This window comes from Arachis stenosperma, chromosome 1, assembly GCF_014773155.1.
Source record: "Arachis stenosperma cultivar V10309 chromosome 1, arast.V10309.gnm1.PFL2, whole genome shotgun sequence".
In the NCBI taxonomy this organism is placed as follows: Eukaryota; Viridiplantae; Streptophyta; class Magnoliopsida; order Fabales; family Fabaceae; genus Arachis; species Arachis stenosperma.
The window spans coordinates 24133480-24148181 of record NC_080377.1 but is presented as its reverse complement, the minus strand read 5'-3'; the positions used below and the strand labels follow the sequence as shown (position 1 = coordinate 24148181).

The window sequence follows — 14702 nt, the reverse complement described above, 5'->3', positions numbered from 1 at the left end:
CTAAAGGTAACAACCCTCTCTCTCTCAACACCAATACTTTAAATTTCTTTTGTTAGATAGGATAACTTGCATACGTAGTTATTTACTTGTATTTAGGACTACTTGGTTGAAATCATAAATTCTTTTTCAAGAAACTGTTTTAGGATATTTCACTAATTTGAATTAATTTTTTTTAACTTTCTTGAAGAAATTTAATTTGGAACATGGTTTTAGAGCTCGTACACACAAACCTAGTGATATTTTTGAACCTATTTGATTGGTTGCATCTTATCAACTAATATTTTGTTTTGGTGTGTGTTGTTCTCTCTAAAATTGTGATCTTTGTCATGCTTGATTCTATATTTTCATTGTTTGATGCATGCATGCACTTATGTGATTGAGGCCTTTGTTTCACTATAACTCACATACCCATATGGCATTACCCTCTCATCATTCTTTGTAAGCCAAAGTTGAGCCTATTTTATCCCATTTATTCTTCATTTTAGCACATCACTAACTCTAAGTGAAAAACAATAAATGTTCCTAATTTGAATCCTTGGTTAGCTTAGACTAGTGAGAGTGTATATGAATTAAGTGTGGAAAAATTGGGTTTGGGAATACTTGGTTTGGAAATTGGGTATTTTATATTCTTATATGAAAATGTGAAAATAGTTTGGGCACTTGTTTATGCATCTAACACTTTAATCATATGCATTAATTCCTTTATGCATATCAAAAAAAAAAAAGAAAGAAAAATAGAAAGCAATAAAAAGGGGACAAAATGCCCCAAGGTAAATAATGATATCAATGCAATATGATTTGTATTAAAAATTATCAAGGTGCATGAATTTGTGTAAAGATATTCAATGGGTAGTTAGGTTTTACATTGTAATGACATGGAGTGCCTTAGTTTAGATGGGAAGTTTAGGTCAGTCAAGGATTTGGATTTTAGTCCACTTAACCAAATACATTCCTACCTTGACCCTAACCCCATTACAACCCTTGAAAAGACCTATTGATATGTATATTAATGCATTAAATTTATGTTGATTGGTAGAAGAAGAGCAAGCCTTAGAAAGAAAAATTAGTAGAGAACCAAGAGAATTAACCCTCAAACACTAGAATAATCAGAGTGTATACATTTCCAGTGAGGGTTTAATGCTCGATTCCTTATTCCCAGCTTTCACGAGCTTTCTTCTTGCAAGTCTATTTGTACTTCATTATGAGTTTTGAATTAGAGGAATCCAGTTTATATTTATTCTTGGAAGATTTATTTACTTTTAACCAAGTAGGTAGAAACATTCAGCATGTAGTTGCATTCATATAGATAGATTGCATTGCATAAGTTCTACCTTTTTCCCTTCACTATTTTGGTTCCCTTGAGCTTAGCTTGAAGACATACTAAAGTTTAAGTGTGGAGAGATTTGATGAACCACTATTTTATGACTTAATTTGTATCGAATCGAGTAGATTTTGTCAATTATCCTCACACTTATTCATGTAAGTTGCATGTTTTTAAGATTCCTTCCTATTTTTGTGCTATGATTGAAAACATGTTTCCTAGGCCTTAAAAATACTAATATTTAATACTCTCTTATTATCATTTGATGCCGTGATCCGTGTTAAGTGATTTCAGAGTTTATAGGATAGGAATGACTTAGAGGATAGAAAGGAAGCATGTTAAGTGGAAGGAACACAAGAAATTGAAGACTTGAGAAGCTGGAAACAATGCCCGCGCATGGATGAAGCGTACGCATGATCAAGCCATTATCTAGGCGACGCGTATGCATGACTGATGCGTACGCGTGACCAGGAGCGTCGTCCACTGACGCGTACGCGTGACTGATGCGTACGCATGGCCAGTGCAGAGCCCACCGACACGTACGCGTGGCTAACGCGTACGCGTGATGAGCGTCACATGTTGCAATTAAGGGAATTCGCTGGGGGCAATTTTTGGGCTGATTCCGACCCAATTTTAGGCCCGAAAATGAGGACAATATGCTGGGAATGGAGTTGGGACAAACACTTTTACACATTAGCTTAGTTTTATGAGTTTTGAATTCTATTGAGAGAAACTCCTACTTCTCTCTAGGGTTTTTGGTTTTCGTAGTTTGCTTTTCAATTTGGATTTGGAGAGAAGCTATGATTACCTTCATTTATAGTCATTTTCCTTATAGTTTCTTCTATAATTCCTTTAGTACTCTTTTCTATTTGGTTACTTAAATTCATGTTTGGATCTTGTTACTATTGAATTTTGTTAATTCATTGAGTTATTTCCAAATTCATTGTTATTTCTTGTTTTGTTATTGCTGTTTTTTGTTAGTGGTAATTTGAATTGAGTTATTTTCCTAGTTATTATCATGTCTTTTATCTTTGCTCACTAAGTGTTTGAGAAAATGTCATCTATGATTATGGTGTAGATTTCTGTTCATACCCTGGGTCGAGCTGTCCGACCCGGGATGTTCTACAGACAAAGCGACCGACCTCTTTTAGGTCAAGCAAACCGACTTCTTCACGAAGAAGTCGGTCGAAGCGACAGGAAAAGCCCAAACAAAGGGCCCAAATAGAGGAACGCGTCCCAAATCCAAGGGCAGCCCAAGCCCATAGAGATAAAGGCAGTTCCCTTAAAAGATGACCTCACTTAAAGATAAGATAAAAGATAAGATAAGATAAACTAACTTATCTTATCCACAGGAGGCCACATCTCACCATTATAAATACACTAGAGCACCCAGGTATAACTCATACTCTGATTCTACTCAATACCTACTTAATATCCTTGCTAACTTAAGCATCGGAGTCTCTTGCAGGTACCCCCCACCCTCCGGGGACGAAGGGTCAGCACCACCACCAAGTCCAACAAGTCGGACACACCAGCTCTAGCCGATACCCACCTGCCGGACACGTCGGTTCCGACCAACACAGACGATCTCATCCAAGATCGACCTACAGTTTCAGGTAACCCTCAGAACATTGGCGCCATTGCCGGGGAACCTGGAAGTCATCCTATTGACATGGCAGATGACCATGACAACGACCACGATTCAGGTTTGGAAGACAGAACGCCGCATAAAAAAGCGGACACAATACTCAAAGATACTCCAGAAACCAATGAAGACAAAAATTTATCAAATCCAGGAGTAATAGAAGCACTTCAAAATCGATTGGAGCAACTCGAGAAAGAAGCCCAACATCGACGTGAAAAGGAAGAAGATCTACGCCGGGAGATAAGGCGGCGTAGGGAACTAGAAGATAAGCTTGTAAAACTCGAAGCCGATCTTAAAACTAAAGCTACTCGATCATCCGCAGAAGATAGCTCTCAGAAAGATCAAGATCCATTCACCAGAGAAATTATGAAGACCAAAATTCCAAAAGATTTCAAGCTTCCGGATATGACTCTATATGACGGCACCTCGGACCCCAACCATCATCTCAGCAACTTCAGAAGTAGAATGTACCTCACAGATGCCTCAGATGCAGTTCGCTGCAAAGCCTTTCCAACAACTCTCACCAAGACAGCCATTAAATGGTTTGACAACCTACCTCCAAAATCCATCTCGAGTTTCAACGATCTGGCCAAGAAGTTCCTGGCCCGATTCTCCATACAAAAGGACAAAGCCAAACACGCACCTAGCCTACTAGGGATCAAGCAAGGAGATCGGGAGAGCCTTCGCAACTACATGGAAAGATTCAACAAAACATGCATGGACATACAAAGTCTACCAACAGAGGCTGCCATTATGGGCCTTATAAATGGCCTACGAGAAGGACCATTTAGCCAATCTATATCAAAGAGATACCCTACATCCTTAGACGAAGTACAAGAACGGGCACAAAAATACATCAACATGGAGGAAAACTCTCGACTTGGCGAAACCTCAAGGTTCGGTTTTGCCTACCGAGATAAAGATCCAAGAAAGAGGATTACGCTATAACTTAAAAGGAGACCGACATAACGAAGTCGGACTCCTACCATTAAAAAATTTATACAAGTAGTCCCTGAAAGAGATCTGATAAAGATCCAAGAAAGAGGATTACGCTATAACTTAAAGGAGACCGACATAACGAAGTCGGACTCCTGCTACTAAAAAGTTATACAAATAGTCCCTGAAAGAGATCTGATAAAGGTCCAAGAAAGAGGATTACAAAAAAATAACTTAGAAGGGGACCAACATAAAGAAATCGGTTACGAGGTGCTAAAGAGCAAGGAAACCGAGAAACAAGCTGGACCCCCCCATACACGGCCTCAAAAGGATCCAAGCTACAAGCAACAAGCACGAAAGCAACCTAAAAGGGGCCAGATAATAAAATTCCAACAAATATCATGCATAATACGATAAAGCTTCAAGGGGTCACCAAAAGCCAACCTCAGAAAGCTACTTTTGTTTTTGTAAAAGTTTCCAAGCAGGCAACTGAAAAGTGTCAGTAATCAAACAAAATAATAAACAGTTCAAAAAACCCACAAAATGGGCCATATACACAAATATCCAAGAAAAAAGATCAACTAAGATCAGAGGCCTTCCCAGCAGCATCAGTATGGGGAGAAGGAGGACGAGTCTGCAGGGGCACAGCATCTACAGTTCCATCATCCCGGTTCAGGACCTGGCAGTCCGGATCAGATGGAACAGGAGGAACAGAGGAGGTCGACACCTTAAGAGAAGGCACTGGAAGAGGATCAGTCTCATCATCATCCTGGTCATCAAGGACAATCTTACCATCTCTCACAACATTGTCCAAACTGATGAGAGTCAAGTCGGCATCATGAGCTACAACCCGGAACTGCTCCATCAGATTCTCGGAGGCAGCAGTTACGCTACCCACAAGGTGACCCTGAAGCTCACCATAATTAACCCGAGCTGTTTCTAAATCCTCCCGAAGACGCATCAATTCCCTATAAGCCGAGACATAGCTATCCTTATGTTTCAAAGCCATGTCTTCGGCCAGCTTCAGAGAAGCAGCAAGGGCAATAGAGCTGGCCTTCTCACCCTCCAGTTCCTTCTCTACCTTGGCCAACTTCACCTCCAACTCCTCCTTCAAACCCTTGATTTGATCAAATTCTGACTTGGCCTCCTCCATAAAAGATTTGGTAGCATGAACCGGAATCCCCTGAATTGTTCGAAAAATAGCCACACCCATATGGGCCATCTTCACACTATTTTGGGTAATGAAATACAAATGCTTTAGAAGAGACACGTCGTCCATGGAAAGCCCACCATAGGGGGCAATTTGCTGGTCAAACAAACTCAATGGCATCAAAGTCCAGAGCATCTAAGTTAAAAGGCTCGGATGTTTTTTGCTTCTTGCTAGGAGGGGCACCAGGAGCTGCTGTAGAAGATTGTGGAGGATCGACCAGACGAACCCGAGGAATAGGAATTACTTTCCTCGGCCCGGGAGAACTCGGAATAGGAGGTTTAACTGGAGCTTGGGAAGACCCCTCGCCGACCACTTTGGCCGAAATGTTTAAAGCAGCAGTTGCCTTCTGCGCCTTCTTGAAGGCCTTCATGGAGTCATTGTTCTTTGACATCTCTGCAAACACAAAAACAACCACGACAAAGAGTTACAAAAGAGGAACAAAAAAGGAAATAAATATAGAGGCAAGTCGGACCAATAGACAAACAAATACCCAAAGCAGGCCGAACCAAGGACAGATCATTCAGAAATCTTTTCGTATCCAGATGGGGAGGCTTCCCCCACAAATCTTCAAGAACAACTACAAAAGCCCGCTCAACCTCACTAAGCATTTCCCATGTGTAACGTGGCACTCTTACATTCTTTTGCCACTCTAGAGGAAAAACAGGCTCGTCATTTTCATCAAGAAAAAAGGGGCGGGCCCCCTCAACAGCTCGAACTTTAAAAAAGTAGTTCTTGAAGTCCTTAAAGGACTCATCATACATTGCAAACACTTTATGGCCCTGGGCGGATCGGAAAAAAACCCAAGAAGCTTTCTTTTTTGATGAACCGCCAGGCTTGGCAGAAACAAACAAGTAAAGAAAAAGAGTCTGGGAAGGTGTTACATCTAGTTCACTACAGAGAAGTTGGAAAATTTTAATAAAACCCCAGGAATTGGGGTGAAGCTGGGATGGAGCAATGTTACACGACCACAACAGATCAGTCTCAAAAGCAGTAAAAGAAAAAGAAACGTTCAACTGGCTAAAAAAGTATTCATAAGCATAAAAGAAGGGGCGTTCTCCCTCAAAAGAAGTCGGAAAGCACACTCTCTCGTCAGAATCAGGGGCAACAAGCTCGTAATCCTCCTCACGGGCAATGTTACCACAAATCCTATGGTGCTTCCTCAGCTCTGTGCAAAATTCAGCATCCATAACAGAAACACACAAAAAAACAAGGGAGTCCAGCCAATCAGACATCCCCTCGGGAACTCTGGAAGACATCTCTACAATGTTATTGCGAGAAGACATGAGGCCAACTAAATCATACAAGTAAGAAAAAAAGATAGGGGTTACTACAAACATCTCGGATAGGGAGAAAACAACTCGGTCAATACTTCTCAGACGATGAAACCACGAAAAGGAAAACCCCAAGACTCAAACCAAAGTCCTGGGGCATCCTTTGGAGGTAGCAATAAAGCAAGGTTTCCAGAAATACTCTGCAGATCACATCCCAAGCATTTCTTAAAAAAGGAATCAACACAACAAAGTGCTTTTCATCAAAGAAAAACACAGCAACAAAGCACGGGACCATTAAAGATGCAACCTTTTTTCAAAAGATCAGCAATCTCCAAAAAAGGTAAGAAACAGATGCAGATTTTCTAAAGCAACCAGAAAGCAACAGTAAAACCCCAGAAAACCGCAAAGAAGAAAGGCAAGGAAAACACATTTACAGTGACAAACAAAAGATCACGAAAAGGTTCAAACTTTCAAACATGCAAGATCAAAGCTTCACCAAAAAACTAAAAGAGAAGCCGTGAAAGAAGCAAAGAAAGTTAGTACCAACCTGAAAAAAGTAGCAGGCTTCAAGGAAGTTGAAGAAGGAAGGCAAAATCTGGAAATCGCTCTCTCAAAAAGTAAAAGAGAAGACACGAGCAAAAGCAGCGTCGCTGGACTGAAACGCGGAACTTGTTTAACCCCAGGCAGAGGCTTCAGAAAAAGAAAAGTTGAAAGCGAGAATGAAAGAAGAAATGCGAAGAAGTTACAAAAAGGGAGAAGGAGAGAAACCGTTTCTAGGTTTTCAAAATCAAAATAAAAGAGCCAAAAGAAAACGGGGCAATTAATGCTCAAAATTAAAAGCATTAAACCCTCGCACGTTCCCAAAAAAGCGCCGGTATAAAAGCGCGCGTCTTTTAGAGGAAACGTTCTGCATTCAAAGCTGATACAAAGGAATCGACAAAATGCTTGAGTTTGGCTTCACCAAAGAAGGACCGAAGTAAAGGACTCGGCCTCAAAAAAGAAGACCGAGCTCAAGCAGGGGCACTGTTCATACCCTGGGTCGAGCTGTCCGACCCGGGATGTTCTACAGACAAAGTGACCGACCTCTTTTAGGTCAAGCAGACCGACTTCTTCACGAAGAAGTCGGTCGAAGCGACAGGAAAAGCCCAAACAAAGGGCCCAAATAGAGGAACGCGTCCCAAATCCAAGGGCAGCCCAATCCCATAGAGATAAAGGCGGTTCCCTTAAAAGATGACCTCACTTAAAGATAAGATAAAAGATAAGATAAGATAAACTAACTTATCTTATCCACAGGAGGCCACATCTCACCATTATAAATACACTGGAGCACCCAGGTATAACTCATACTCTGATTCTACTCAATACCTGCTTAATACCCTTGCTAACTTAAGCATCGGAGTCTCTTGCAGGTACCCCCCACCCTCCGGGGACGAAGGGTCAGCACCACCACCAAGTCCAACAAGTTGGACACATCAACTCCGGCCGATACCCACCTGCCGGACACGTCGGTTCCGACCAACACAGACGATCTCATCCAAGATCGACCTACAGTTTCAGGTAACCCTCAGAACAATTTCCTTGCTTGGTTTGGAGTTGAGTAATTGGAGCCACTTGAATTGTTATATTCAAGTGTTGATTGGTAAATGAAGATTGCCAATTAGCTTGAAACTCACCAACTCTAGTTCTTCTCTACGAAGTGACTAGGACTTGTGAGCTCAAGTTAATTGTTTCACTTGACTTTCCTTTAATCGTTAGAGGATAAGTAAGTGAGAGCAATGAGCTTTTACCATCACACTTAGGAAAGACAATAAGGATACAAATTTCGATTCTCACCCCTAACGAAGACCTTTTATATTGATTATTTTACAACTCTTGCTAGTTATCTATTGCTCTAAGTTCTAGTTATTTATTTTTCTTGTTCTCAACTTCAAAAATCTCCAGGAAATTCTAACCAATAAATTGTATCTTGTGTCACTCCTAGGGAAACAACTCGGAATTCTACTCCCGGTTATTGAATTTAATTGTGACACACATTTTAACTCTGACAGCGAAAATCTCGTCAGTTGAGACTATACTGTGCGACTTAATTTGGGAAAAACCTTTTTGGTAATTTTGACCGACATTTATTCGCCTGTTAAGGGATGGAAGGAAACACCAAATTAAGTGCAGAATTTAGAAGTGGAAATCGTTCGATTTTGCCACGGTGATTATTGTATCTATGCTAATTGAGAGAACTCATCTCAAGTTGGCCACGAACAAACAAAACCGTCGAAAAACTCCACAAAATTTGTCCACAGAGATACAAGACGTTGCATGTGATTACCACGATCATAGAAATTTGCCACTATTTTTCATTTGTGGGTATCTTCCTGTTGATAACTCTTGTGTTTTTGGTAGTATTTGCAAGAAACTCTTTCAAAAGGTGAGGTAGGATTAGTAGTGGATTGTGGATTGAGAATTGGGGGTGGAGTCGGATTAAAATTGGAGTTTGATAAAGTTAAAAGGTAATTTGAAAATTTTGAATAATTTTCTAGACTTTGAGTAGTTTTGTTAAAAGAATTCCACCTTTTTATGGATATAAGATTTTTTTTGTGAATAGATTTGTCAACATTCTGAATATTCATAAATAGAAATGATAATTTATTCCCCACAACTATGTGCATAAATGTAGTCTTGAGCCAGCTTATATATGCACACAAGAGTTTATCTACCATTTAATACATAACCTGAACCCCATTCCATCAAGCAAGAAGTCCTGTCACACCTGTATCATGGCAGTTAATCCCCATGGATACCCTACTCTGATGGATATTTTTGCAATCTGTAGGATCAAAGTTGCAACAAAAGCAAAGGGTTTAATATGCGACTAGAAGGGACGACGAAGTCGCAAAGGAAACAAAATCTCAAAAACTTGGATGTTAAGACCGAAGAAAAAAGATGAGAATGACATATTATGGAGCCATGAATCATCAATGACCATAGCTGAGTAAGGATAGTTGAGCAGCAAGCAATAATAACATCAGAGCAGGGGCAACAATTATGAAAATATTGGACAAATTTTAAGATTAATAGTCAAAATGATCCTTAAAAAATCAAATATACATCAATTTAGTTTTCAAGTTCAATTGGTTGGTACAGTTCTCATAACAATAGCGAGTATTAACACCGCATAGGTATGTTAAACAATGAAACTCAGAAGCTTAGAACTTTTAAGTTGTTTTAATTCTTAGCATAATCTCATGTATGTGATTTTATTTTCTCTCAACAAAATTAACGTTCAATTAATTTTGGTTAAAATATTAGCAATTTACCTTTAAATTTTATATTCAACATAGTTTTCTATACATAGAAATTGTGGACACTAATTAATTGTTCATATAGTATCTAGTTAATTTAATGAGAGAAAGAGAGAATAACTAATGTGTGGGTAAATTGGGGTAAGATATATAGACTTAAGAAAGAAGGCAGATGTCTAGGCATCTTTAATTGTTTTTAGAATTTTTTTAAGTATTTTTTTTAGATTTAAATCAAAGTTTTTATGTTTTTAGTGAAGTTTTGATGACTAATCATATGTTTGGAGTTGTTTATAATAATTGTGTTTTCAGGCTATGTTTAAGCAAATCAGGATGGAATTTATAAGAAAACACAAGTATACTTTTAAGGAGGAACATAAGGTTGTTGGCGCCAAGTTTGAAAACACCAAGTGCAGCGCAAAAAACTAGAAGCCTAACGCCCTGCACTAGTGCCCAGCGCCCCTGCTCCAAGCTAGGCGCCCAACCTCTAAGCCCAACTCCAAGGAAGTGGCGCCCAATATCCTTACCCCAAGCCCAGTGCCCAAATTGAAATCCCAACTCCACCATCAAAATGACCATAAAAATTGCCAGTAAAATAGGTTTGTCAGCAATAGTAATAGACACTAAAAGTGAATAATATTGCAATCTTAGAATTATTTTTCGTCACTATATAAATTGTAAAAAAAATGACCTCTAAAAGTTATATAATTTTTACAATCATTGAAAAGGTTTTTACTGATAATTGTTATAATTGTAGCTAAAGCCTTTTAGTGACCAAGTATAAAACAGCTAATGTCTAATTGCAGATAAATGTATTAACGACTATTTTTATTACCGTTAAAAATAAAATAAATAACAGCAGAAAAATAAAATCTTTAATATTTATTACATGAATTTAAGATATTATTAATTTTTTGAATTTTATAATAAAAAAATATTAAGATATAATTTATTTTAAAAAATTTACAATTTTATAACATTAGTACAGAAAACACAATATTAATTGTAATCTTTTCAATAACATTCAATACCTTTTACCTTTTGAAGAACTACTACAAACACTTATAATAGGAAAAAGAATTAATTAATATTAATTTAAATGCAAGACAAATGCAACGTAAAAAAGAATATCAGTAACTTAACATTTCTCTTGGTGATTTGGTTTATACACAACAAAAATAAAAAATACAAAATCTAATTATGATAGGAAGAAAACATTAGCTGTCTATTCTTTCATACCCAATTAATTTGAGGGTATTACATACCTTTCTTACATGTTGTAATTAATTGATGACATCTGTATTCATTAATTCCAATCAGCAAATGAATTTTTAATTTTTAAAATAAAAATTAATGAATTTAATACATGTATAAAATACTTTATATATACATATCTTAATACATAGTACATACATTTAAGTCTGGTTAAATCAAACCACCATATGTGGTAAACCTTAAATAAATACTTTAAAAGAAAAAAAATATTAGAGTTGGGTTGTTGTATATGCTGCTGGAGAAAGAGGGAAGAACATAGAATCCTAATCCTTTTCATCTAATTTTGTCTTCTTCTTTTCCATATTTACAGAGAAAATTTGTTTTCATCTTCTTCCCTCTCCCTCACTTTCAAGATATACCTTCATTTTTCTCCTTCTAAACTTTGAAATTGTATACAAATTTACCAGAAACAGAGCAGTTAATTTGAAGTATTTTATAATATTTACTTGCTTAAACTTTGCTTTGAACATACGGGTTTAAATTAGTTATGTAATATTGATAATTGTTGAGTTAAAATTACTGTACATGTGATCTTTGTAATTACTTGTTAATAATCCTACAACATAGATTCAGGTTATAGCTCATATATAATTTTGGGTATTGATGATTATAAGCCCTTGTTTATGATTTATTAGTTTATACTTGACTATATAGATGTGATGTTCATTTTAAGCGGCTGAACAAATCAATAAAAAACATAGTCATTCTTAATGGTATACAAATTTACCAAAAACAGAGCACTTAATTTCAAGTATTTTATAATATTTACTTAGTATAAAATTTTCTTTGAACATACGGATTTAAATTAGTTATGTAACAGTAATCGTTGTTGAGTTAAAATTACTGTACATGTGATGTTTTGTAATTACTTGTTAATAATCCTGCACCATAAATACAGGTTATAGCTCATATATAATTTTGGGTATTGATGATTATAAGCCCCTGTTTATGAATTCTTAGTTTATACTTGATTTTATAGGTACAAAGCAGCATTAGTTCATTTTTAATATTATACAAATTAATTAAAAATAGAAAAGCTAATTAACATATTTCATGATATATAGCTTTTTAGATTATAATTACCTGCAAAAAATAGGTCAAATCTAAATATACTAATTCAGATGAGTTATTGTGGGATGCTAACTATATGGAATAAGAGGGTCTTATAATGTTTTTTAGATACTAACTAGGATTTATGTATAAATAACAACTGGCTTGTGTACTGAACTAATATTAAGCAAAATAGTTTTTAATGGGAAGTTTTTGAAAAATCTAAGCCGCTGTTTTATAACTTTCAAAACTAAATATTGCTTAAAACTATCATCATGAACTTATAAACAACTTAAAATTAATTAATACATAAGTGCATTTATTCAAATTTTTTTTATGTATATCTGCATTTGTTTACTATTAGTTAATAATTTTTTGATTACATTAATTGATTGTGTATTATTATTTATTGTGATAATATATTTCTTTTTACTATTCAAATTTTCTTGCATAAAATTGAATAGTATTGTTCTCATGCATTTTTTTTTACATTTTATATTAATAATAGACTTAAAACACAAGTATGGGTAGCGTTGACAAAATTTCAACAAAGAATTCTATTCAATTTGATTATTTGAATTTTGAGTATAGTGGTTCAAGTGAAGAAAATGATATAAATATATCTCAAAAGAAGGGTACAATTGATGAAGCTATGAAAATGGTTGATCCTGGAAATAGATTTGGTGACATTGAGAAGAAGTTAACTGAGTTTACCAAAGATGACATTTGGGGTATTGAACATGATAGTGTAAAACAATGTGTTTAATTCTACAAAAATTATGTCAAAGTACATGATTTTGTTGCAAGGTGTGATGAAAAGGGTTATGATTTCAACGACAACCTTAATATGCAACAAATGCTTTGTAACAGAGAGGGTACACCGAGAAAGAAGTATTTGGAGATGGAGAATAGGAAAAGGGACCACAGGCCGATAACATGTGTAATGTGTCAAGCCAAAATTAGATTTCACTATGATATGAAATTGAAGAAGTGGAAAGTCACAGCATTTAAAGAGACTCGCAATCATGACCTTATCCCAGCTAAATATATACAATTTGTCCCCACATATCGCGTAATGACAGAGGCCAACAAAGCATAAGCCAACAGTCTGCATGATTATTGTGTTAGAACTTGTCATATAATGGGGTTCATGTTAAAGCAAAAGAGAGGATCTAAAAAAATTGGTTTTACAAAGAAGGATTTGTATAATTATTTTGACAAATCAAAGCATGCTAAAGTGAAAGATGGGGATGCATATGCAACATTGAGTTACTTGATTTCTAAGGCCGATGAAGATCTATTGTTGCAAGAAAAATTTACTCTGAAAGATAATAAACTTGAAAATTTAGTATAGACTGATGGGGCTAGCATAGTTGATTATCAATGTTTTAGTGATGTGCTAGCATTTGACACAACATACTAGAAGAATAATATAACAAGCCATTGGTTGTCTTCTAAGGAACTAACCATCACGGTCAGACATGCATATTTGGTTGTGACTTGCTAGCAGATAAAAAGCATGAGACATATGTATTAGTTTTGAAGATTTTCTTTGAAATAATGGGTAATAAACATCCAACAGCAGTGGTGACAGATGGTGATCTTGCAATGAGAGGAGCAATTAGAGAGGTGATGCCAAATGCAACACACCGACTTTGTGCGTGGCATTTACATTGCAATGCATGTGAAGCTATCAAAAATTCTGAGTTTCTTCATGGATTGAAGCACCTTATGTACGAAAATTTTTTCCAGATGAGTTTGAAGATAAATGGCATCGCTTAGTATTAAAATTCAAGCTTTTTGAAAATGAATGGGAGAAAAAAACGTATGAGATCAAAAGGATGTGGGCTTTCTCATATTTGAACGACAAGTTTTTTGGTCAAATTAGGACCATGTCACACTGTGAAGGAATTCATTCGTTGATAAAGCACTATATTAATAAAAATGTTATCTTTTAGATTTGATGCATAATCTTAACGAGGTAGTGAGGCAATATCGAACAAATAAGCTATTATCTGATTTTAAGTCATTATTTTCAAGTTCAGTTTTAACTACATGTTTTGAAGACATCAAAAAGGAAGCAGCCAATATTTTTACCCAGAATATGTTTAAAGAGGTGAAGAATGAGATAATAAAAGCGAGTAAACTAAATGTTGTTAGCCATTCAAATAATGGTAACAAAATTGAGGTGAGAATGAATAAATATCAAGAGCCGGGTATTGAATATGAGGTTTGGTATGATAGAAGCACTAACAACTTGGCTTGTGACTGTCGATTATTTGAGAGCCGTGGTATTCCATGTTTCCATATTTTTTGTACTATGAGACATGACCATATTAGCACTATTCCTAATACTCTTATTCACAAGAGGTGGACGAAAGACGTTAAAAAAGAATACATTTGTTCGCTTACAGCTGAGGATATTGAATCTAAAAAGATTGCTGGTGTCAGGTACAGTGCTCTAGCAATGTTTTGTTTTACACTTTGTGATAAAGCATCGAAACATCAAGATGACTTCATGGAAATCAGAGAAGACATTTTTGGATTGATTATGAAACTTCATAAAAGACACAATCCTAATGAGAAGTTGCCTTCTACGGCCAACTTAGTAGGTGACCCAAGTGTTGTGAAGACAAAAGGAGCCCCACGACAAACAACCAAGGCTGCTAAGGCCCGTAAATGTTCGCATTGTAAACGGATT

General features: G+C 36.4%; 1 protein-coding gene across 1 annotated transcript; it reads left to right on the top strand.

The window, feature by feature from the left end:
• The first annotated feature begins 12524 nt into the window (after nt 1-12524).
• Nucleotides 12525-13100, top strand: LOC130976544 (uncharacterized). Its single transcript, XM_057901434.1, has 2 exons — nt 12525-12732; nt 12790-13100. The coding sequence occupies exons 1-2, from the start codon at nt 12525-12527 to the stop codon at nt 13098-13100; spliced, it is 519 nt and encodes a 172-aa protein (XP_057757417.1).
• The last annotated feature ends 1602 nt before the right edge of the window (nt 13101-14702 follow it).